The 19,818-nt window shown below is 55.1% G+C and overlaps 1 protein-coding gene across 1 annotated transcript in view; it reads left to right on the top strand.

The window, feature by feature from the left end:
* Positions 1 to 19,818, top strand: part of Sptbn5 (spectrin beta, non-erythrocytic 5) — a 45,524-nt gene that overhangs the window by 23,479 nt on the left and 2,227 nt on the right. Inside the window, exons 28-66 of the mRNA XM_005364480.2 lie at positions 168 to 284; positions 1,263 to 1,408; positions 1,791 to 1,926; positions 2,130 to 2,275; positions 2,958 to 3,072; positions 3,154 to 3,264; positions 3,448 to 3,630; positions 3,925 to 4,128; positions 4,376 to 4,529; positions 4,952 to 5,052; positions 5,399 to 5,566; positions 6,054 to 6,203; positions 6,297 to 6,488; positions 6,665 to 6,755; positions 6,937 to 6,947; positions 8,355 to 8,470; positions 8,560 to 8,674; positions 9,355 to 9,468; positions 9,582 to 9,700; positions 9,913 to 10,078; positions 10,273 to 10,461; positions 10,685 to 10,759; positions 11,245 to 11,420; positions 13,062 to 13,152; positions 13,252 to 13,398; positions 14,179 to 14,316; positions 14,407 to 14,663; positions 14,887 to 15,073; positions 15,301 to 15,513; positions 16,208 to 16,404; positions 16,533 to 16,737; positions 16,970 to 17,164; positions 17,242 to 17,394; positions 17,671 to 17,888; positions 18,021 to 18,201; positions 18,359 to 18,535; positions 18,644 to 18,748; positions 19,379 to 19,447; positions 19,702 to 19,806. Of these exons, the coding sequence (XP_005364537.1) occupies positions 168 to 284; positions 1,263 to 1,408; positions 1,791 to 1,926; positions 2,130 to 2,275; positions 2,958 to 3,072; positions 3,154 to 3,264; positions 3,448 to 3,630; positions 3,925 to 4,128; positions 4,376 to 4,529; positions 4,952 to 5,052; positions 5,399 to 5,566; positions 6,054 to 6,203; positions 6,297 to 6,488; positions 6,665 to 6,755; positions 6,937 to 6,947; positions 8,355 to 8,470; positions 8,560 to 8,674; positions 9,355 to 9,468; positions 9,582 to 9,700; positions 9,913 to 10,078; positions 10,273 to 10,461; positions 10,685 to 10,759; positions 11,245 to 11,420; positions 13,062 to 13,152; positions 13,252 to 13,398; positions 14,179 to 14,316; positions 14,407 to 14,663; positions 14,887 to 15,073; positions 15,301 to 15,513; positions 16,208 to 16,404; positions 16,533 to 16,737; positions 16,970 to 17,164; positions 17,242 to 17,394; positions 17,671 to 17,888; positions 18,021 to 18,201; positions 18,359 to 18,535; positions 18,644 to 18,748; positions 19,379 to 19,447; positions 19,702 to 19,806 (5,733 nt within the window). The remainder of the gene's footprint in view (positions 1 to 167; positions 285 to 1,262; positions 1,409 to 1,790; positions 1,927 to 2,129; positions 2,276 to 2,957; positions 3,073 to 3,153; positions 3,265 to 3,447; positions 3,631 to 3,924; positions 4,129 to 4,375; positions 4,530 to 4,951; positions 5,053 to 5,398; positions 5,567 to 6,053; positions 6,204 to 6,296; positions 6,489 to 6,664; positions 6,756 to 6,936; positions 6,948 to 8,354; positions 8,471 to 8,559; positions 8,675 to 9,354; positions 9,469 to 9,581; positions 9,701 to 9,912; positions 10,079 to 10,272; positions 10,462 to 10,684; positions 10,760 to 11,244; positions 11,421 to 13,061; positions 13,153 to 13,251; positions 13,399 to 14,178; positions 14,317 to 14,406; positions 14,664 to 14,886; positions 15,074 to 15,300; positions 15,514 to 16,207; positions 16,405 to 16,532; positions 16,738 to 16,969; positions 17,165 to 17,241; positions 17,395 to 17,670; positions 17,889 to 18,020; positions 18,202 to 18,358; positions 18,536 to 18,643; positions 18,749 to 19,378; positions 19,448 to 19,701; positions 19,807 to 19,818) is intronic.

Raw genomic sequence — 19,818 nt, 5'->3', positions numbered from 1 at the left:
TATTATATTTAGGTATGACCCTTGTATCCCTAATCTCTCCAAGACCTTTATCATAAAGGGGTGTTGAATTTTGTCGAATGCTTTTTCAGCATCTAATGAAATGATCATATGGTTTTTTTCTTTCAGTTTATTTATATGGTGGATCACATTGATAGATTTTTTTGCAGTGCTTTCTGAGTGTGTCTGAAATAAAGACCTGGGTGGAGGAGAAGTGGCCTCTGGCAAGCAGTCAGGAGTATGGCAGTGATGAAGCATCTACCTTTGGGCTCATTAGGAAACACCAGGTACTGTGTCCTGAGCATCTCCATGTGAGTAACCATAGACCACAAGGACGTCTGCCACACTCCAAAGGGCTCATCCTATTTCTTGAGACACAGGCCCCTGCTGTTTCCTTCTAAACACATGGCTAACCCCCTCCACCACCCACTCAAGACCTTACTCACCCTCCCTTCTGAGCACATGCCTCTGCCAGTCCACCCCCAGCCTTGTGATGCAGGAGTGTTTACCCCCTGGAGCCTTCGTGTACCCACCTCTCCACGCAGACTCTGTCTCCTTCCTGGCTCTTTCCCGCTCCTCCCGGTCTCCAGCTTCCATCACAGGTGCCCTTTTGTTAGCCCGTCACCATCCTAAAACCCATCTTCTCCCCTAAGCCTCCCTGGGAGGAAGGAGGGAGGCCAGAGTGGATTCCTAGAACCATCAAACCCCAAAGCCTCGGCCCCACTGCACTCCTGCTTCTTGTCATAGAAATGTCCTCTTGTCTGGATACTTTCCTGCATGCCCCAGTGGTCACTGTTTGGCGGTGTCTTGTGGCTGAGGATTTTCAGTGAGCTGTTCCTGAAGGGTGTGCCCGCAGGCTTGGCCTCATGTAACCTCCATGTGCCAAGCCTGCAGAGAGGCTTGCTCAGTTCGGTCTGTTTTTATACTTTGATATTGGGGCTCCAACATGATGGCTCCTGTGCCCTCCCTTCCTTGGCCCAGCCTTCCCACCATTTACTCTTTCTGGCTAAGCAGTGAGCCCTCTGAGGGCGGAGACCATATCTTCATTTTGTAAAAGAGTAAGTGTGCCATCAGTCTTGAGTAAATGGGTAGTGGGTGGATGAAGCTGAGTGGAACATGGCTGGGTAGGCAGCTGGATGAGTCCACTGGTAAGTGAATGAGTGTGTGAGCCAATGAATGAGTTCAGGGGGGTGAATTGTAGGTTGTGTTGGGGGTAGCGTATGGAGAGACAAAGAACCACCCAGTCTGGGCTCTTGTGTTGGCAGATGCTGCAGCGGGAACTAGCTCTTTATTGGAGCTCCACGGAGGATCTTGAGCAGAGATTCCAGACCCTCTGTGGACTTGATGCCACTGAGCATCTGGGTACGGTACGGGAGCAATTGCAGGCACTGCAGAAGCTGGCAGATGCAAGGTGAGGGGCACTCTGGACCCTCTCATCAGTGGGCACAGGGGCCCTAGGCGCAGCTGACTGTCCCTGGCTGTGGCCCTTTGCTGGTGGGAACCCAGGCCTTAGGATGCACCAGGAGAAGGCTGAGATTTCACATTGCTCACCTCTCTCTAACTTCTGCGGTAAAGGCCCACTTAGCAGGAACTGGGCCCTCAATTGCCAGCCCTCCATGTCTTGCCAGCATCCTTTGTCCCCTACCCTGGCCTTGCTATGTCTTCTTCCCACGTCAAAGGCTTGGACAACGACCATAAATAACTCCACTCCTCAGCACCCCCACCCTCAGGTCCTACCATCAGGGGGATGAACAAGCCGCTAACATCAGGGAAACCCCTGGCTGTCACCACAGGGGCCAGGAGCTGGAGGGGACCCTGAAGCTGCATGAATTCATGAGAGAAGCCGAGGACCTGCAGAGATGGCTGACCAGCTGGAAACAAGTGGCCAGCGGAGGGGACAACTTTGGAGAAGACTATGAGCGTGCGCTGGTGAGGCTAGGAGCAGGGAAGATGCAGGAGGCAGATGCTGGGTGACAGGAGCGAATCCTGTTGGGCTGGGTGGACAAGGCGTAGTAGAATCATGGACTATGCCTTCGGGGTGGAGTGTGCTGGTAATATAGCCACACAGCTCTACACTGTTGCTGAGTACCTAGACTAAGGGTATCCTGCCATCTACTCCCCTCTCTCCTCAGCAACTCTGCACTAAGTTCGCCAAGTTTCAGAACCAAATTGAAACTGGTGCCCAGCGAGTAGAAGCCTGCCAGCAGCTGGCAGAAAGCCTTCTTGAGTGTGGGCACAGCGCTGCACCCAAGGCCCACCAGAGGCAGCAGGATCTACGGTGTGATGGCCCAGGCAATGGTCTGGGTTTGGGAGAGGGCGCTGACCCAGTGTCTTGGAGTGTTAACAAAGGGTGGTACTTTCTGTGGGACACGGGATCCTGCTTGCTCAGCGAGAGGGGGCAAGGTCCCGGAGATACTAAAGCCTCCACTGTGGTCTGTGAAGGAAGTTGAGGCTGGGGATACTGTAGTAGGAGGCTGTTCGTTCACTCCCGGCCGCCCTGACCCAAAATAACCACATAGAAACTATATTATTTAAGTCACTGCTTGGCCAATCACTTAAGCATATTGCTAACTAGCTCATATCTTTGGTTAACCCATTTCTATTATTTTATATTTTACCATGGGCTACATGATGTCTCGCAACTCTGCCTTCTTTCTCCCAGCATTCAGTTTAGTATTCCCTGCCTAGCTCTACTCTGCCCTATCATAGGTCAAGCCAGCTTCTTTATTCATTAACCAATAAAAGCAACACATGTACAGAAGGACTTCCCACACCAATTCCCCTTTTCTGTTTAAATAAAAAGGAAGGTTTTAACTTTAACATAGTAAAATTACATATAATAAAACAGGTTTCAAGCAAAAAAAAATAATGGTTTGGGAAGCAAAAATAATAAGGTCAGGAGCTAGACAGACCAGAGAGGGGAATACAGGCTGACCCTTGGCTACTCTTCTGTGCGGTAGGGCTGCCTGGTCTGAACTGTGGCAGTCAACCCGTGCCCAAAGCCGCCTGCTCCATGACGCAGAGACTGCCCTTAGAGTCCACAGAGACCTTCTAGAAGTCCTTACTCAGATCCAGGTATGAACTCTAGACGTGGATCTACCAGGTTCAGTGCCCCGCCCTTCCTTCCTGCCCTGCTCTGAGCCTTTTCTGCCCTAGGAGAAAACGAGAAGCCTCCCTAATGATGTGGCCCAGGACCTACGTGGGGTAGAGAACCAGCTGCAGAGACATGAGGGGCTGGCACGTGAGCTGGCAGGCATGGAACAGCAGGTAAGCGGTTGCTACCAGCCCTCCAGCCTGGCCTATTTGTTCTCACTGGGGCTGCCATGCATGGCAGAGCATGGCCCAGGAAGTTTCCAGGCTTGAGTACTCAGACAGGGAACCTACCTTGGGATGCTCAGATCCTTTCACTTCATGAAGAAACTGCTCTCTTCCCCTACCCTTTCCTGCTAGCTGCAGGAACTGCTGAAGGCTGGAGGCAGGGTGCAGAAGCTGTGTCCAGGTCCTCAGGCCCTGGCCACTGTCCAGAAGAAGCAGCAAGCTGTCACTCAAGCCTGGAAGACCCTACAGTTGCGTGTGGAGCAGCACAGGGCCCAGCTGGAGCGAGCACACCTCCTGGTCCGATTCCACACAGCGGTGAGGGCTCTCAACTCTTGGGAGGGGTGTGTGTGTATACAGACGTATGCACGCACCGAGGCCCTCCAGTTCTGGAGGGAAAATAAGTGTGGCCAGAAAGGGCAAGCGCAAGCGTCTGCGATCCTGGAAGGACTGGGTTGGATGGTGACAGAGAGACCAAGGGACAGAGGCTTGTGAGTTTCCCCAGAAGCTGTCTCAGGCAGCCTGATGTCTATATGTGCATGGGTTCAGGCAGGCTGCAGTTCTTTGTCACCAACTCCATCTCAGTGGCTCCCCCTTGTGTCCTGGGGTCAGGTGAGGGACTACACCTCCTGGGTGGCCAGCATGCATCAGGAGCTGCAGGTGGAGGAGGGTTCCTGGGAACCCAGCAGTAACCTGCTCAGGCTCAGAGCTCACCAATGGCTGCGGGCAGAACTGGAAGCCAGGGAAGAGCTGCAGCAGCAGGCCGCTAAGCTGGGCCAGCAAGTGCTTCTGGCCACAGGGGCACCCACTAAGGAGGTGGGCGTTTTTCCCATGCTCCCAGCCTACCCTGTCCTCCCATTGGGCTGCCTCTTTCCCACCCCCACCACCCCTTCTCCAAGGCCTCCCTGGGGATCTATTAGTGGCCCCCACCCCTACTGCCCCTTCTCCAAGGTTTCCCTGGGGATCTATGAGTGACCCCCACCCCCACCGCCCCTTCTCCAAGGCCTCCCTGGGGATCTATTGTGGTCTTCCCCAGCCCCAACTGCCACTGTCTCATCTTCAGGTCCAGGATAGGCTTCAAGCCCTACAGGAGGAACGTGACCAGGTGTTCAAGGCCTGGACACTCAAGCAAGAGAAGCTGCAGGCCATGCTTCAAGAGCAGCGTCTCCTCAGACAGTGTGAGCACCTGGCAAAGACCCTCACGGGCCAGGAGGCAGGTGTTGCCGCCCGACTCTGACTCTCCTTCTCCTCTTCCATGCCTCTGTCTGCTCCTCCCTTTCTTCCTGAGTCTCTGGCTTTTCTTGGACATAGGGATAGGGCTGTGGATGAGTCCTCCCTGTTGGCTAGTGGAGCTCACCAGGGCACCACGGCATCCACGAGCACCCGCAGGCCAGATCTAGCCCTGCTCTTCCCCAGCCTGGACACTGAGACCCATGGAATCCGATAGAGATGGCCTATAACCTCCACTTTGTCAGAGGCTGAAGTGTTGTTGGCCTCCTTCCTGAGTTCCCGTTCCCCCTCACCAGTCCCTGTCATGTGCAGTGTTCACGTCAGCTACTCAGGCGGCAGGGGTACTGTCCTGGAAGACAGCACTGGCAGCCTTCAGTGCTCTGACCTCTCCTCATACTGATTTAGGCAGTCCTAAAAGCCGGCACCCTGGGGAGCTCGGTGGAAGAAGTGGAGCAGTTGATCAGCAAGCACGTGGTCTTCCAGAAAGTGCTGGCTCTCCAGGACACGAAGGTGATGGACTCAGGGAGCCCTGAACATGGCGATGGGAGAGTCTCCAAGAGGGGTAGGGTGGCTGTGTGGTGGGTGTATGCCCAAAAAAGACCCAGGCTGGGGTGCTCTGCACTGCAGCCCCCCTCCCCCCCCCCAAGGAGCATATACTTAGTCTAAGGTCACTGCCAGGGCCTTCAGCCAGCCCTTAACCATGCAGAGCTGAGGGAAAGTCAGTGGCCGGGATGTCAGAGCAGACCACGGGAGGAGGGAAAGTCAGTGGCCGGGATGTCAGAGCAGACCACGGGAGGAGGGAAAGTCAGTGGCCAGGATGTCAGAGCAGAGCGCATGAGGTGTTTATTCTCCACAGGAAGCAGCTCTGTGTGAGCAATTGAAGACTGTCCCGAGCCCTGAGGGGCAGAAGCTGCTTTGCCTCGTGCTGGAGCACCGGGCGCGAGTGAAGGAGCTGGCAGCGAGCCGGGGCCAGGCCCTCCACACCTCCCTGATGATGGCCAACTTCACCAGGGCAGCAGCTCAGGTCAGGGGACCTTCCCTGCCCATTGCCCAACCCTTAGAGTACATTGTACAACCTGAGGTGACAGTCACACACACCAGAACACTATGATGACAGAAACAGTTTTGGCGGGGTTAAATGGCTTCCTGGAGGCCACGGAGCCCAGAACATTTGATTTGAAGCCCCTGTGGGCTGAGACTCCTCTGTTTGCTGAGCACCGACAGAGCCAAGGCAAGGAAGAGCTATCGGAAGGAGAACATAGCTGTACACATTCCTGGAACAGGGGGCTCACTCCTCTGAAATGGACTCCCATTCAAGTTTCTTGCTCAGGCTGGCCTGGGCCATGGCTTCCTGGGCTAGAAGCCTGGTTCTTGTTTACTAGATACTGCTAGCTCTGCCCCCGAGGCCAGTGGCCCACCACCTGAACTTTGCAAGTGTGGAATGGGAACGGGGGCGGGGGTGGGGGTCTTCAGAATGGGACATTATAGGATTTGTGACCCATCCCTACCAGGTTGAGGACTGGATGCAGGAGAGGGTCCAGCAGCTGAGAGCCTGGAGCCCTCTTGGAAACCTAAAAGATTATCTGAAACACCTGCAGAAACACCAGGTTTTCAAGGCTGAGGTCCAGGCCCATGAGCAGGTCATGACCACTGTTGCCAAGGTAACCCTAGCCTCAGCCCAGACTCAAGTGTTGATGGCTAAGGTTTCAGGTAAGAAGAAAGGTGCTGAACGCTCCCCTCTTCCTGTCTCCCAGCAAGGCGAAGAGCTCCTCAGACAGTGCCACCCTCGGACTGGAGAGGTCTCCCCGAAGCTGAAGGCCCTGTGGGAGCTCTGGGAGAAGTTGAGGCAGGCAGTGACCCTGCGGGGCCAGGCCCTGGAGGACAGATGCAGCTTCCTGGAATTCCTGCAGAGAGTTGACCTCTCAGAGGCCTGGATCCAGGAGAAGGTGAAGGCTCCCCTGAACAGGCGTTTGGGGACTGGTAACTAAGGATGGGGTGGGGAAGAGCCAGGCCTGCAGCTGTCTGGTTCCCGGATGGTAGGAGGGAGCTCTGGTGGGAAGCCCCAGCTTCAGCTGAAAGTGGCCAGAACTAAGCATTGCATCCCCACCCTTGGCCTCCGCAGGAGAGGATGGTGAACAGCAGTGATGTGGGCCTGAACCGTGAGCACTGCCTGCAGCTCTGCAGACGGGTCCGCAAATTACAGGTGAGAGGCTGTGCTCAGGAGGGGTTGACACAGTATCTCCCATTGGGAAATTTGTCTGGTGGACTCCAGAATCCAGAGAAAGCTCAAGCTCGGCTTTGTGTTACTTGGACACACTTAGGCAAGTTCCTGCACCTGACAATCCTTGGTTTCTTCATCTCTGAAATGGGTAGCTTGCCTTCCTCAGAGGTGAGCGAGTATAGGTGTGTAGCGGTGATCACATGATTCTACACCTATAATAACATTATCCCTCTTCTGGAGAAGTTGGTAGACTGGTTTCAGTGTTATGGTAAGAAGCAGGGGTGGTCCCTGGAGCCGCTGAGAAACTTCGGCAATCTTCTGAACTTATACAAAATTGCAACCATAACTTAATATTTCAAAATTACTAAAAAAGATGTAACCTCTGCCTGAGTGTGGTGGATCATTGATGCCTGCCTTCGGCGAGTAGTTCAGCATCTCCTCGCCCACACCACTGACCAAATACACCGGGAATCTATTTCTGCAATACAGAGGGGGGACACTGGCAAATATGTTCATGATCAGATGTTGAATGAAGATGCGGTGTGCTAACCCGCTCGGGGGTCAGCTCGATACTTGTGCTAACCTTTATACAGGTGTATAGGGTTTTGGTAAAGGCTGCAGTCTCAACCCCAATACATCCTTAGCTGGTGGTGGCATTTGCTGGCTGCGGTGCCACATGGTACAGCAGGAAGGGGCTCCCTGGGCGTGAGTCCTGAGACTCTCATGGCCCTGTCATGAGAAAGCACCACGGCCCTTTGAGCCCCGCTGTGCTCTGGGATCGCCTCTCAGATGAGCTGCTTCACAGAAAGGGGCTTTGGGGATTAAGAGGAGTTAAGTGGTACAGATGTGGGAATGGGAAGCCTGTGATCACCCTGCTGGGGCTCCCCTCCCTGAGGACCTGTAAGCCTGCCTGTGTCCAAGCTCCATTTTCAACTTTACACACTACTCATGGGCCTGTGGCCACCTTCCTCCTCCTACCCGGTCCTCGTTCTGAGAAGCCCTGTTTCCCCGCCTGAGAGCTGAAGCCGTGGTCTCCAGTTACTGCAGAGGAAGCAGCCACCTCCCACTCCCCAAATGTGCTGTGGTTGCTAAAATTCTTTCCCTGGGGAGAAATAAGCAGTATCTCCCCCTTCTCCCAAGGCCCCAGGGACAAATAAAGACTTGAGACAAAGTTCATCCTGGGTTCACTGGGCTTCCTTATGGAGCACAATACAGGAATGTGGGTTCTCCTCCCCCAACAAGCTGAGAAGCCTTACCTGGAAGGGATGAGGGCTCTGAAGGAGCCCCCTCCCGCACTCTTCCCAGGTTCATACACTCTAGCCTCTTCCCCATGTGCAATTAAGGCAGAATTGCATGCAGCAGATGCTATGAAGCACCTGGATATTCAGGTGAGGGCCCTGTGAACCCCCCACCCACCCACGAGGGAGCGCAAACATCAACAAGCCCAGCTGGGATGATCTTCGTCCAGTGGCAACAGCTGAACTGAACTCCCCAAGATGGAGGTTGCGTTCGCAGGGCACAGCACTACAGCTTTTCCAAGGAGAGGCCCTGAACAAGTAGTGCTAGTGTCCACACCTCCGCCTTCCCACAGGTCACAGTGGATGACACCTACATCAGGAGAATCAAAAACTTGTCACTGCAGCTCAAGAACCAGAGCCCCAAGGAATCTGAGACCATCTGCCAGCGGCAAAGCCAGCTCAACGATAGGTCAGTCTCAGGCTGGGGAGAGGAGTGGGGCTGGAAGAGGGGCCGGGTGCCACTGCGGGCTGCAAGGTTCACCCCCATCCTTTGGTCAGGTGGAAGACTTTCCATGACAACCTGCTCCTGTATCAGCAGCGGCTTGAAGCAGCCCTGGAGATGCATACATTGTCCAGTGAACTGGATGACGTCACTGAGCAGATCAGGGAAAAGGTAGAGAGTGAAAGTCTCCTTGTGCACTGAGCTGGGAGTGGCATTGCCTTGACTCTCCCATGACCCCAGTCCCTTGCCCGCCTCGGCTCTTCCGCTGGGTCCCACTAGGAGTCCACCAGAGAATCTAAACCGCCCCCCCACACCTCTGCAGCTCCCGAGCCAGTCCCCCTGCCTCTTTCTAGCCCAGGTGTGTGATGGGTCTAGAGGCCAGAGCACACCTGTTTTCCCTGGACCCTAAGCAAGTCTAAAGTCAAGAGGTCTGGTCCAGGATGGTGTCAGCTCCCACAGAGATGCAGGTGGACTGAGAGCTTGGGGAAAGTTCAAGTGAGACCTCTGCAACCTGAGAAGTCCAACGGGGACAGCATCCTCTTCCCCTGGGTCCTGGCCTCACAACTAACTCCATCCTCTGAGATCTCTTCCCGGAGGGATGAGCGACTAAGAGACAAAACTCAATGCGTCTTACCAGGGAAAGTCAAGGCCCAAAGTCCTGCCTCAGAACTCTCGTGGTTTCACAGGAGGAAAATGCCTCTGGTCAGGTGCAGGGCCCCTGCTCCAGTCCCACCAAGCTGGCAGGAAGGGATTCATGTAGGGTGCTTACATTCTCCATGCTAGGCTTCTGTGATGAGGGGACAGCTGAAGTTAGGCCTAACCTGCAATGGCTCCCCCTCCCACCCTGCCAGGAAGCCCTGATCCAGGCCCTGGAGAGTACAGAAGATTTGGAGAATGTACAGAGGCTGTCATGGAAACGGGAAATGCTGCAGCAGGGGATGGGCCTCATCCAGACTCAGGTGGAGGTGTGCGATTAGGGGATCCAGGCCCTAGATACATCCTCGGGAGCCCTAGTGAGCTCCTGAGAGCCATGCACTAAGACCCACATAGCCCAGGCCTCTGACCTTTATCCCCACAGTCTCTGGAGGGTAAGGTTGACCGCCTCTGCAAGAGCAGTCCTGAGGTTGCCAAAGGCCTCAGTCATAAGCGACAAGAAATGATGGACAGCTGGCGGAAGGTCTGGAGCAGGGCCCAGAAGTGGTATGAGCCCTTGGGCCTCAGTCCCGTGCCGAACAGTCCCCCCACCCAGTTCTGAATCCACACACTTTCTTTGACCCCTCTTTCTCCTGAATTTCTGTACCATTTACCGATGAATTCCCAGCCCGCAGACCTTCTTGGGGATTAAAGGATACTGGGCATGAGGGAGCGGAGGCTCCATGATTCTAGCACTAACTAGAGAGTCCTGTGAGCAGGAGGGCGTCACTAGATGTGGGCCACAAAGCCTGGAAGCTCCAGATGCTGCTGTGGGATCTGCAGGACTGGACACAGGGACTGAAGGCTGCAATGGGCATGGGGGGCACCCCCTGCAGCCCCGAGAGAGCCCAGTACATGCTGCAAGAGCACCGGGCATACAAGGTGAGCCACAGTCCCAAGGTGCTAGGCCTTTCAGATGTCACCCCTTCACTACCCCCCATTCATGTGACCTTTCTCTGTCTCCTGACCAACTTTGTCTTTTTCCATCCTCCTCTTGATTCCATCCTCCCGTCTCCTTCCTGCTGGACCTCTGCTAAGCCCCAGCCTACAGGGCCTTGATGTTGGGCCTATTACAGGTTGAGCTGGATATCCGAACAGCCAGCCTTAGCCTGGCCCGAAGCATGGAGCAGCAACTGCTTGCGTCTGGATACCAACTGGCCTCTGCGGTTCGTCAGCCCCTGGCTGCGGCCGAGCAGGAGTTGAGTAGCTTAGAAGAATCATGGCAGAGGCGGCAGCAGCAGCTCCAACAAGCCCTGGAGCAGCAGGTGGGTCCCAGGCCAGCTCCAGCCTACCCCACTCTCAGGACCTCCACAGCCCTGGTCAAGGCCAAGCTGAAAGGAGTGCCTCTCTTGGGTGTTGCTGCCATTCAACCCGCTCCTGTGTCATGGCACCAGGCCCCTAGTTCTCCAACTGAGCCACCAGAAAGACCACACCCCTGTCTGCATAGTCACTGGGCCCTCTCCTGACTTTCTCTTATTTTTTCACCAGCTACTTCTGAGCTCTGTGGAAAAGGTGGAACACTGGCTCGACAGCGAGGAGTCCTCTCTAGCTAGTGAGGAACTTGTGGTAGGTGCCCAAGAGGAGTGAGAAGAATGGCCGGGAGCACTCATCAAGCTGTCTGAGTCAGGAGCGGTTACCATCCGTCCTAAGTGTCCTTGCCCCTTTGGGTAGGGTCTGAGGGGCCAAGGGAGTGAGCTGATGGTTAGGCTGGTCGCTCCCTCACAGCTCTCTCCCACAATCCCCCGCCCCCTCTGTCCTCATTCCAAAATTGCCTCAGCCCCAGAAACAGACAAGCAGAATTCACCTAGACCTGGAGGAATAATCAGGCCAACACAGTTCTACTCAGAGTGTGGAGAGATGGAAGCTCTCAGCCCTGGAAATGGACACAGATGCTGTCTCCCCTATCCTAAAGCTAGAAGCAGCCTTGTGGGGTTTGAGCAGTGTCCTTGGGAGGACAATTGCCTATGGAAAGGGGTTCTAGAGGGAAGCAGATGGTTCACGGTGGAGTGGTGGCAACCCTAAAGTCAGCATCAGCACCTCACTTCCAGCAGGACCCCTTGGCTGCCATGGAAACCCTTCTGTTAAAGCACAAGAGGCGCAAACAGAACCTGAAGGCAAGGGCTGAAGATATCAGTGCGCTGGAGGCCACAGCCCACAACTTGCACCAGAGTGGACACCCTGAGGCCCGCAGCATCCTGGCTAGGTGCCAGGGCCTACTCCTGAGGTACCTGTGGCTCTGGGATGATGGGAACTGGGCTGAGCTAGCTAGGATATCTATTATCCAAGCTCTTCCCTTCTCATTCAACTCCTTGGTTCAACTACTAGCATTTTCCAAAGCCATGTAGGACACTAGGAGTATCCTCCGCCCCTGGCCTGGCAATATGTCAGCCTATTCTCCATCAGATAATATATGGCATCCACTTCCTTCATCCCAGCTTCCTCCACTAAGAAGTTCACACTAGGAAACCGAGAGGAAGTGATTTAATGACGTGGAAGGGACAGGAGCGTGCTAGGTCAGTCCTGAGTAGTTCTGCTACCCAATGGGTATACCTGAGGCAGATTCCACTGCCCTAGTTAGGTCTTAAATCTGCCTCTGAGGGCCTGGGGTCTTAGTACAGTGCCTATGCCCCGAGTAGGCTGAAGATCTCTTATGCAACTGAAGCTGACTGTAGACCTGCATGGCCTGCACATTTTGTGACACTAGCCTTGCCTTCCCCCTTGTAACAGCTCCTGTGGCTCAGCAGGCCCAGCTCCTCCAGTGTATAGACCAAAGCGGAGACAGTCTAAAGCCATGTCCCAGACTAGCTGTGACTCCTTGGGCTGGTGCTCTGACAGGAACTATATATCTCCTCTCGGTTACTTACTTATCTCTTTATTTATATTTTATGTGTGTGAGTGTTTTGCCTGCATGTATGTCTGTGCACCATGTGTTTGCCTGGTGCCTCTAGAGGCCAGAAGAGGGCATCAGGTTTCCTGGAACTGGAGTTGTAATGATTGTGAGCTGCCCTGTGGGTGCTGGGAATTGGTCCTCTCTCGGGCCTCTCTGTTCTTGCAGGTAGATTTCCTGGGTATCCATGGAGATCTGAGTAGACAAACAGCAAGTTAGTTTGCCAGCCTGTTACATTAGGTGGTTCCTGCAGGCCTAGTCAACCCCAGCAGGATGGCATTGGCCCCTTCCCTCACCCCAGGCTGTGACATACTCAGGAGGCTGTTCAGCTTCAGTCTGCCTCGAGTTTCCCCAGCCCTCTGGCCTCTGGTTAAGACCAGGGAAGGGAAAGGCTAATGAGAAACTATTCATGGCCCCTGGGTTGGAGGTATCAGAACTTTATTCTGCGTGCATCTGCTAATGTTTTTAATACATTGTTTTGAAAGTGTATATATATATATATAGTAACTTCCATATATCAAATGTGTTAAATATTAAAATATGTGTGTGTACTCTTGCTAACAGTATAATCAAATGCATAATCCAAAAAGTGGCTAAAGCCAGGCATGGTTGCACACACCTGTAATCCAAGCACTTATTGGAGGGGCACAGGAGGATCAAGAGTCTTGAGGCCAGCTTGGTCTGCATAGCAAGTTTGAAGCTTTACTGAGCTACATACTAAGACCCTGTCTTGAAAAGAAACGGGGGTGGGATTATCAATATGACTCAGCAGGTGAGAGGGCTTGCTGTATGAGCTTCAGCTGGAGGAACCTCTGGAGGAAGGAGAGAACTAGCTTCCAAAAGTTGGCCTCTGATCTCCCCATGCGTGCGCGCGCACACACACACACACACACACACACACACACACGGGGTGTGGGCACACACACTCTCCAGTCCTGGCAGCTGAGCCTGGGAGTCCATGAAACCCTCTTCTTGCAGGAAAGAGGCACTCACAGAGCGAGCAAGGGTGTGGGGTCGCCAGCTGGAGGAGCTGCGGCAGCTTCGGACTTTCTTACAGGATTCCAATGAGGTTCCCGTTGCTTGGGCTGAGGGGGTTGTCGGAGCACACCTTTCTCGGAGGCTCTCCAGAGGTTAGGTAATGCAGAGCCTCGTTCTGTCCTTGTGCTAGGTTGCTACGTGGCTGAGGGAGAAGAACCTGGTGGCTCTGGACAAGGGCCAGCAGGACCCAACCATGATGCAAACACAGTTGCAGAAGCAGCAGCATTTCCAGGCTGTGCTGGATGCCAGTGTTCACCAGCAACGGGAGCTGCAGATGGTGAGGTTCCATGAGGCTGAGGGGCCACAGCCCAGTCCCTTACACCCCTGCAGCTAGGTGTGACTCACAGTGGTGACAACTGCTGTCCTCTGCAAGCTCTCTGTGCAGGCTGTGCTAGGCTGTGTACAGATAGTCCCTCTTCAAAAATGGCGCCTTTTCGATAATTTTATAGAGAGTATATTGGAACAATAAGACACAGCCAGCAGCCGTGCAGCTCAGGATATCAAAACAGAATATCTGTCTGTCTGTCTGTTTGTTTGTTTATTTTGACTTTGTTTTAAATATTTCCTTCTCTGTCTGGAAGGGAATCCTGGCCCCAAGCTCCTGATATCAAGTGGGTTGCTAAGTAGTTTGTGTTCGGTTACCTCATTTAACCAATAATCAGTGCCACTCCATTGCCTGGGAGAGGACACAGAGACGTAGAGTAAGAAACTTGTGAAGCTGGGTCTGGACACACACCCATAGCACCAGTACTGTGAGGCTGAGGCTAGACAGTAGTGAAAAGGGCGGGGAAGACAGGAGGAAAAGCCAGTCTGGTGTGCAGACTGCCATCCCAGCACTCAGGGTTACAGAAAGAACTGCACAGCGAGTCTGAGGTCAGTCTGGGCTGTGTAGTGAGACTCTGTATCAAAAAAAGAGGCGGGGGGGGGGACAAAGGATGGACACTGGAAAGGAAGGAGGGATGGAACTTTGTCCCATGTCACACAGAGTGCAGGCTGGTCATTGGTACCAGGGTACCAGCATCCGTAGTCCAGGATGTCTGTACAATGTCTGGTGTAGGAGGGGCAGAAGCTGCTACAAGGAGGCCACCGAGCCTCAGAGACCATCCGGGAGAGGCTGCAAGAACTAGGGGGCCTCTGGGCTGAGCTGCAGGCCAACTGCCAGAAGAAGATGGCCAGACTACAGGGGGCCCGCAAGGTGAGGTTAGGGGTTGTGAAGCAACTCACTGGACAGGCCTCTAGGACACACCACCCCCATTCTCTGATACTCTCTTACATCCTGCCCCAGGCTCTGCATCTGCAGAAGATGCTGGAGAAACTGGAGAGCTGGCTAGAGACCATGGAAGCAGAGCTGGGAGACCCCGTCAAAAGCCAGGACCTACTTAGGGTGGGCGAGCTCCGGGGGGTGCAGAGGGAGCTGGAAGCAGCTATCGCTAGTCAGACCAGGCAAGTGCAGGAGCTGCAGGGCCAAGCCCAAGCCTGCTTTCAGGAAGGCCACTGCCTCACCAAAGGTGTGGAAGAGCGAGCCCAGAAGCTGCTTCAGAGGTAGATTGCCCAGAGCCCCCTGGTTTGATACCCTGCCCTCCTTTGCCTGCTGCCTTTGAGGGGAATCCCCCCGACCCCTGCCTTCTTGGAGGGGCACCCTCCTGCCTTCTGGCATGGCTCTCATCTTTTCTCCTGCCCTCAGTGAAGGGCACAGGGTAGATGAGCACTGTTATAGTCTAGTTCTAACATGGATGGCCGTGGCCCTCTCTGGTTCCTTTTTTAGGCTCCTGAGCCTTCAGGAGTCCCTACAAGAGCGCAGGGCGGTCCTGGAAGCCCAGAGCCTACTCTTACAGTTCTTCAGGGATGCTGATGAGGAAATGGCCTGGCTTCAGGAGAAGCTGCCCTCTGCCACAGCCCAGGACTGTGGCCAGAGCCTGAGCACCGTACGGCACCTGCAGGAGAAACACCAGGTGTTAGCCCATGCCGGGAGGCTGGGGAGGGTTTGCCTCAGAGGAGCTGGAGGCTCACAGTCAAGGACAGGGCACTGTGATCCAGCAAAGCCTCTGCTTTGGGGACATCTAGTTTCTTTGGAAATCCTGGGATGGAAACTCCTTAGGAGTCTGAAGGATCTTTTGGCCCAGCTCTGGGTGTGGGTTCCCAATTTGTTCATACCTCTCTGGTCCTTTAACCTTTGCAGAATCTAGAGAATGAAATCGGTAGCCACATAGCTCTGAGCCAGGTGGTGGTGGGTACGGGTCACAAGCTTGTGCAGGCTGGACACTTTGCTGCAGAAGAGGTGGCTGCCCGGGTGCAGCAGCTGGAGGTGGCTCTAGATCACCTTCAGACAGAGGCGGCACGGAGGAGGAGGATGCTGCAGCAGGCTCTGGAAACCCAGCAGATTTTGATGGAGGTGAGAGGATGCTGTAGATGCTGAGATGTCAGAGCCAGCCTGAACACCAGAAGTGTATGGACTGAAAGATGACCCAGGGGCAGGGAGAGCGCTGCGGCTTCTGCTCACAACACTGAGCGCACTGGGCTTGACTTTCGCCATTTCTTCCATACCTGGGGTTCTCGGCTAGAACTTGGTCAGCATTGCCTGAAGCCATCACCTGGCAACTACATCTGAGCTACCTCTCAAACTAAACAAGTAGCAAGAAACGTGAGCCGTGTATTCTCAGCACCTAGAGGGCTGAGCTATATAGTGAGACCCTGTCTCAAAAAAACCAAGTAATTAGAAACCAGGCCGGTACTCAAGAAACAGACAGGAAGGTCCAGTTCAAGTCCCAGGCCAACCAAGGTCTAAAGTGAAACCCTGTCTCATAAAAGAAAAGAAAAATATGAAGTAAGGACTGTTGGCTAAAACTTGATTTTATTTTTCATATGCTTTTATTATACTAAATAGAAACCCTGTCTCTGAGAAGCAAAAGTAAATTGTATTTATGTTACATGAGAACTCTCCAATTTTCCCATGCAACTGATTGAGGACACCCTCCCCCAGTCCATCCCCTCACCCCACTCTGAAACCTGAGGCTGGGAGCCCTTGCCTGTGTTTCCAATTGAAGCACCAGGCCTAGGAAGCTAATTCCTGCTGTTACACTGCCTAGCTCCTGGAGGCGGGATCCTGGCTAGCTGAACGGGGCCATATTCTGGACAGTGAGGACCTGGGCCAGGATGCTGAGGCAACACTGGTTCTTCTGCGGCGTCTGGAGGCCACCCTAAGAGATTTGGAGGGGTTCGGCAGTCGCACTGAGCAGCTACAACACACAGTGGCCCTCCTGGAGAGTGGGCAGCACCTGGGCAGGTATGCCAGAGCCACACTCCTTGGAGAGGAGCAGAAATGAGGATGCCACTGTCACGGGGGCGGAGGACACTGGTCCAGACCGGAGAGGGAGGGCTGTGCTCTATGCTGTCCCTTTCTTCCCGTCCTAGTCCCAGGGTGCTGTCCCAGCTGCAGGCTGTGAGGGAGGCGCATGCACAGCTGCTGCAGAGGGCGGAGGGCAGGGGGCAGGCACTGCGTGAGCAATTACGCCTGCACCAGCTGGAGCGAGAGGCCCAGCTCCTGGACGCCTGGCTGACCACCAAGGTGGCTGCTGCCGAGTCCCAGGACTATGGACAGGACCTAGAAGACATCGAGGTGGGTTAGACCTCAGTAGGCCCAGGGGAGAGGAGGGGAAGGTTTCTTTAGGTGAAGAAGGCATGTGTTTGAAGATGGGGAGTCTGAGGAGTGAACAGGGAGGCTGGAGGAATCTGTAGTTCTAGAACTCTAGGGCCAAGTGATGCTGGGGCCACTGGTGTGGCCGGGCCCTTAATGAGCTTCCAAGTCTGCCGGTAGCAGCTCTGCAACCCCTGGGCTTCCATCCTTCCAGGCGATGGAAGCCACGTTTGGTGCTTTCAGCAGAGAAGTCCAGAGCCTGGGCCAGGCCAAGGTGCAGACCCTGAGAGAGCTGATGGCCTCCCTGGAAAGAGAAGCACCCAGGTTCTTCCCCCAGATCCAAGCCCAGAAGTTTCACATCCAGGCCACCTGGGAGAGGCTGAACAAGGCAATCGAAGCCCGTAGAGAGGTAGGCCATGTCTCAGGTAGTATCGAGCTGTGCAGCGAAGCAGAGCCCCGAGCAGGTTTCCCCTCGTTCTCTCCCAGAACCTGACTGCAGCCCGTGAGCGCCAGAGCTTTGAGCAGACCGTCTCAGCGCTCCAAGGCTGGCTGCAGGAGAAGACTACCCTGCTGGAGGGAGAGTTCCCCGGCCACAGCCTGTCACCTGCACAGCTCCTGCAGCAGCATAGGTGTCTGCAGGTACAGGCCTTACCCAGGGCTGCTCACCCCAGCCCCACTCTTCAGGCAAAAGATCTGTGTGCCTCATAAGTCTCTTGTCAGAGATGACAGATGACGGCGTCCACCTGGGCCTTGCCCCGAGCCACTTCTCCAGGATATCAGACCACTCCCCTCTGGCCCAGGGACTTGGCACAGGCTTTAGAGCAGAACAGAGAGGGGTTGCCACAGGCCAGGAGCCACTGAATGGGGAGTGTGCCCTCCCCAAGAGTGAGGCCTGACCTCATGTTCTGGTTGCAGAGAGAACTGACAGCTATTGAGAAAGAGGTGACCAGAGTGCAGATGGAGGCCCATTGCCTGGGCCAGCGCTACCCTGTGGCTCAGGAGGGTCTGGCTGAGTGGCTCACCAAGGTGCAGGGGGCCTGGGCCAAGCTGGAGGCCAAAGCCCAGGAATGGAGTCAGAAGCTGTTGCAGGCCACGCAGGGCCACATCTTTCTTGGGCGCTGTCGGGAATTGCTGTAAGCAGGGGTCCTGTACGGACTGTTAGCTTAGCTCTGCCCTACCCTGGCTTCGGGGGAGCAGCACTTCTGCCCTGGTCCCGGAGGCTGCCTGGTCAGCTCTGCTAGTAGCTCTCTTTCCTTGCCCAGCAGAGCATGGTCTCAGGAGCTGCTTTCCTCGGAGGAGCTGGCTAGGGATGTGGTGGAGGCTCAGCAGCTCCTTGAGCAGCACGAGGAGCTGGACCAAGAAATCCAGGAGTGCTGCCGTCAAGCCCAGAGCGCACAGCAGGAAGGGCAGCAGCTGCTGGACGACAGCCTCTTCGTGTCCCCGGAGGTGTGAACAGAGGGTGGGATGAGCCTCACTGCTAAGGCCTGGGAGCCCCAAGAAGAGTGAGAAAGGAGTAGAAAGGGAGGATCTGGGCGGGCTTGGCTCTCTCGCTAGCCCTGCCAGGGTGGGAGCTCTGCCCAAGCTTCCATGCCTCTTCCTGCAGGTGGCAGAGTGTCTGCAGGAGCTGGACAGACACCTGCAGGAGCTTCAGGCCGCACAGGCCCTGCGTGGGCAGCGCCTTGAGCAGAGCCAGGGCCTGCGGGAGCTGGGACAGAAGCTGGAGCTGGCGGAGGCCTGGCTGGCTTCCCAGGAAGGCCTGCTGCTGGACCCCAGCTATGGGGTGAGCGGAGGCAGGTCTTGCCGTTGTCTGCTCGTCAGCGCTGGGCTAAGCGTGGAGGGCCAAGGGAGGCTGGCACCCTCCTCTGAGCCACATCCTCGTTTCTCTTAGCGCTCAGTGACAGATGTGGAACATCTGCTCAGCAGACACGAGGGCCTGGAAAAGCTGCTGGTGGCCCAAGAGGAGACGTTCACCCAGCTTCAGACAATGGCACAGGTCCCAGGGCTGAATGACGGGAGGCTGAGTATACTAAGAAGAGGCATCCGGGGGTGGTCGGGTGGCACAGTTCCTCAGTCTGCAAATTAGGGCTCCTTAGGGCACTAAGGCCTTATGGTGTCTTCCTCAGGGTCTCTCCTCCAGGAAAACCACCAGTGCCCTGGAGAGAGGGGTTACCCCTGCTACCTCAGTGCCCTGGGGAGGGAGGTGCCCCTGTGGGCTGGCAAGAACAGAAGACTCCAAAGCTGAAACATAGTCATAGAGACCGGCACTCTTGGGTGGGAGAAAATAGGGAAGGACGAAGGTTATGGACCACACAGGAACACACACACACACGACCACACAGATGGCAATCCAGTGCAGCCTTCTGTAGAGGCTCTCTGAACTGGGGATTGGTTGCACGTCTGGGTAAGATGAAGGACCTGCTATAGCCTGGTGTCCCCACTAGACCGGTTATCCCCTCCCCTGGAGCATGTAGCCGGGCCACAGGGGCTCAGAGTGTCCAGGGCCCACACTCTAGAGTAGGCACAGGGGCCAGGAGTGCAGGGCCCACTAGAAATGAGGAGTGGGTGTCTCCCGTCTCTTGTCTGTGCTGGGCCTGACATCTGGACCCCTATCTTGTATCCTCAGGAGGCAAAGGGCACTCCTGTCATGGAGTCTGTGGAACTTAAACAGCAGCCTCCTGCAGAGGGCAGGCAGGTGAGTAGTGGCCACTTGGCCTGGCACTGTGGCTACCAGCAGACTCCTGGGTAGCTTCCTAGGTGATCTCAGGGAAGGCTACAGTTTCTATCCACAGGAGTCGGGAAGAGAAGGGGGTCCTTCTCCTCCCTCTTCCCCCTCCTCCTGGTTGTCCTGTCAGATCCTCCCTTGATCCTCCTCCCTTCCCCATGAAGACCATGGGCAGTACTTTCCTGGAGAGGTCTGGGGCCATCTTTCCTGTGTCTTCCCCACAGCCCAGTGCAGGCTTCTCAAACAATAGCCATGGGACGCTGACAAGCAGGGCCCTGAGCCTGTTCCCGGATAGGAGGAAGGCAACCGAAGTACCTGGTGGCACTGGGGTAAGAGATGTC

Source organism: Microtus ochrogaster (genome assembly GCF_000317375.1).
Source record: "Microtus ochrogaster isolate Prairie Vole_2 chromosome 14 unlocalized genomic scaffold, MicOch1.0 chr14_random_1, whole genome shotgun sequence".
NCBI classification, from domain to species: Eukaryota; Metazoa; Chordata; class Mammalia; order Rodentia; family Cricetidae; genus Microtus; species Microtus ochrogaster.
The sequence above is the reverse complement of the archived record's forward strand: the minus strand, read 5'-3'. Positions and strand labels throughout refer to the sequence as shown.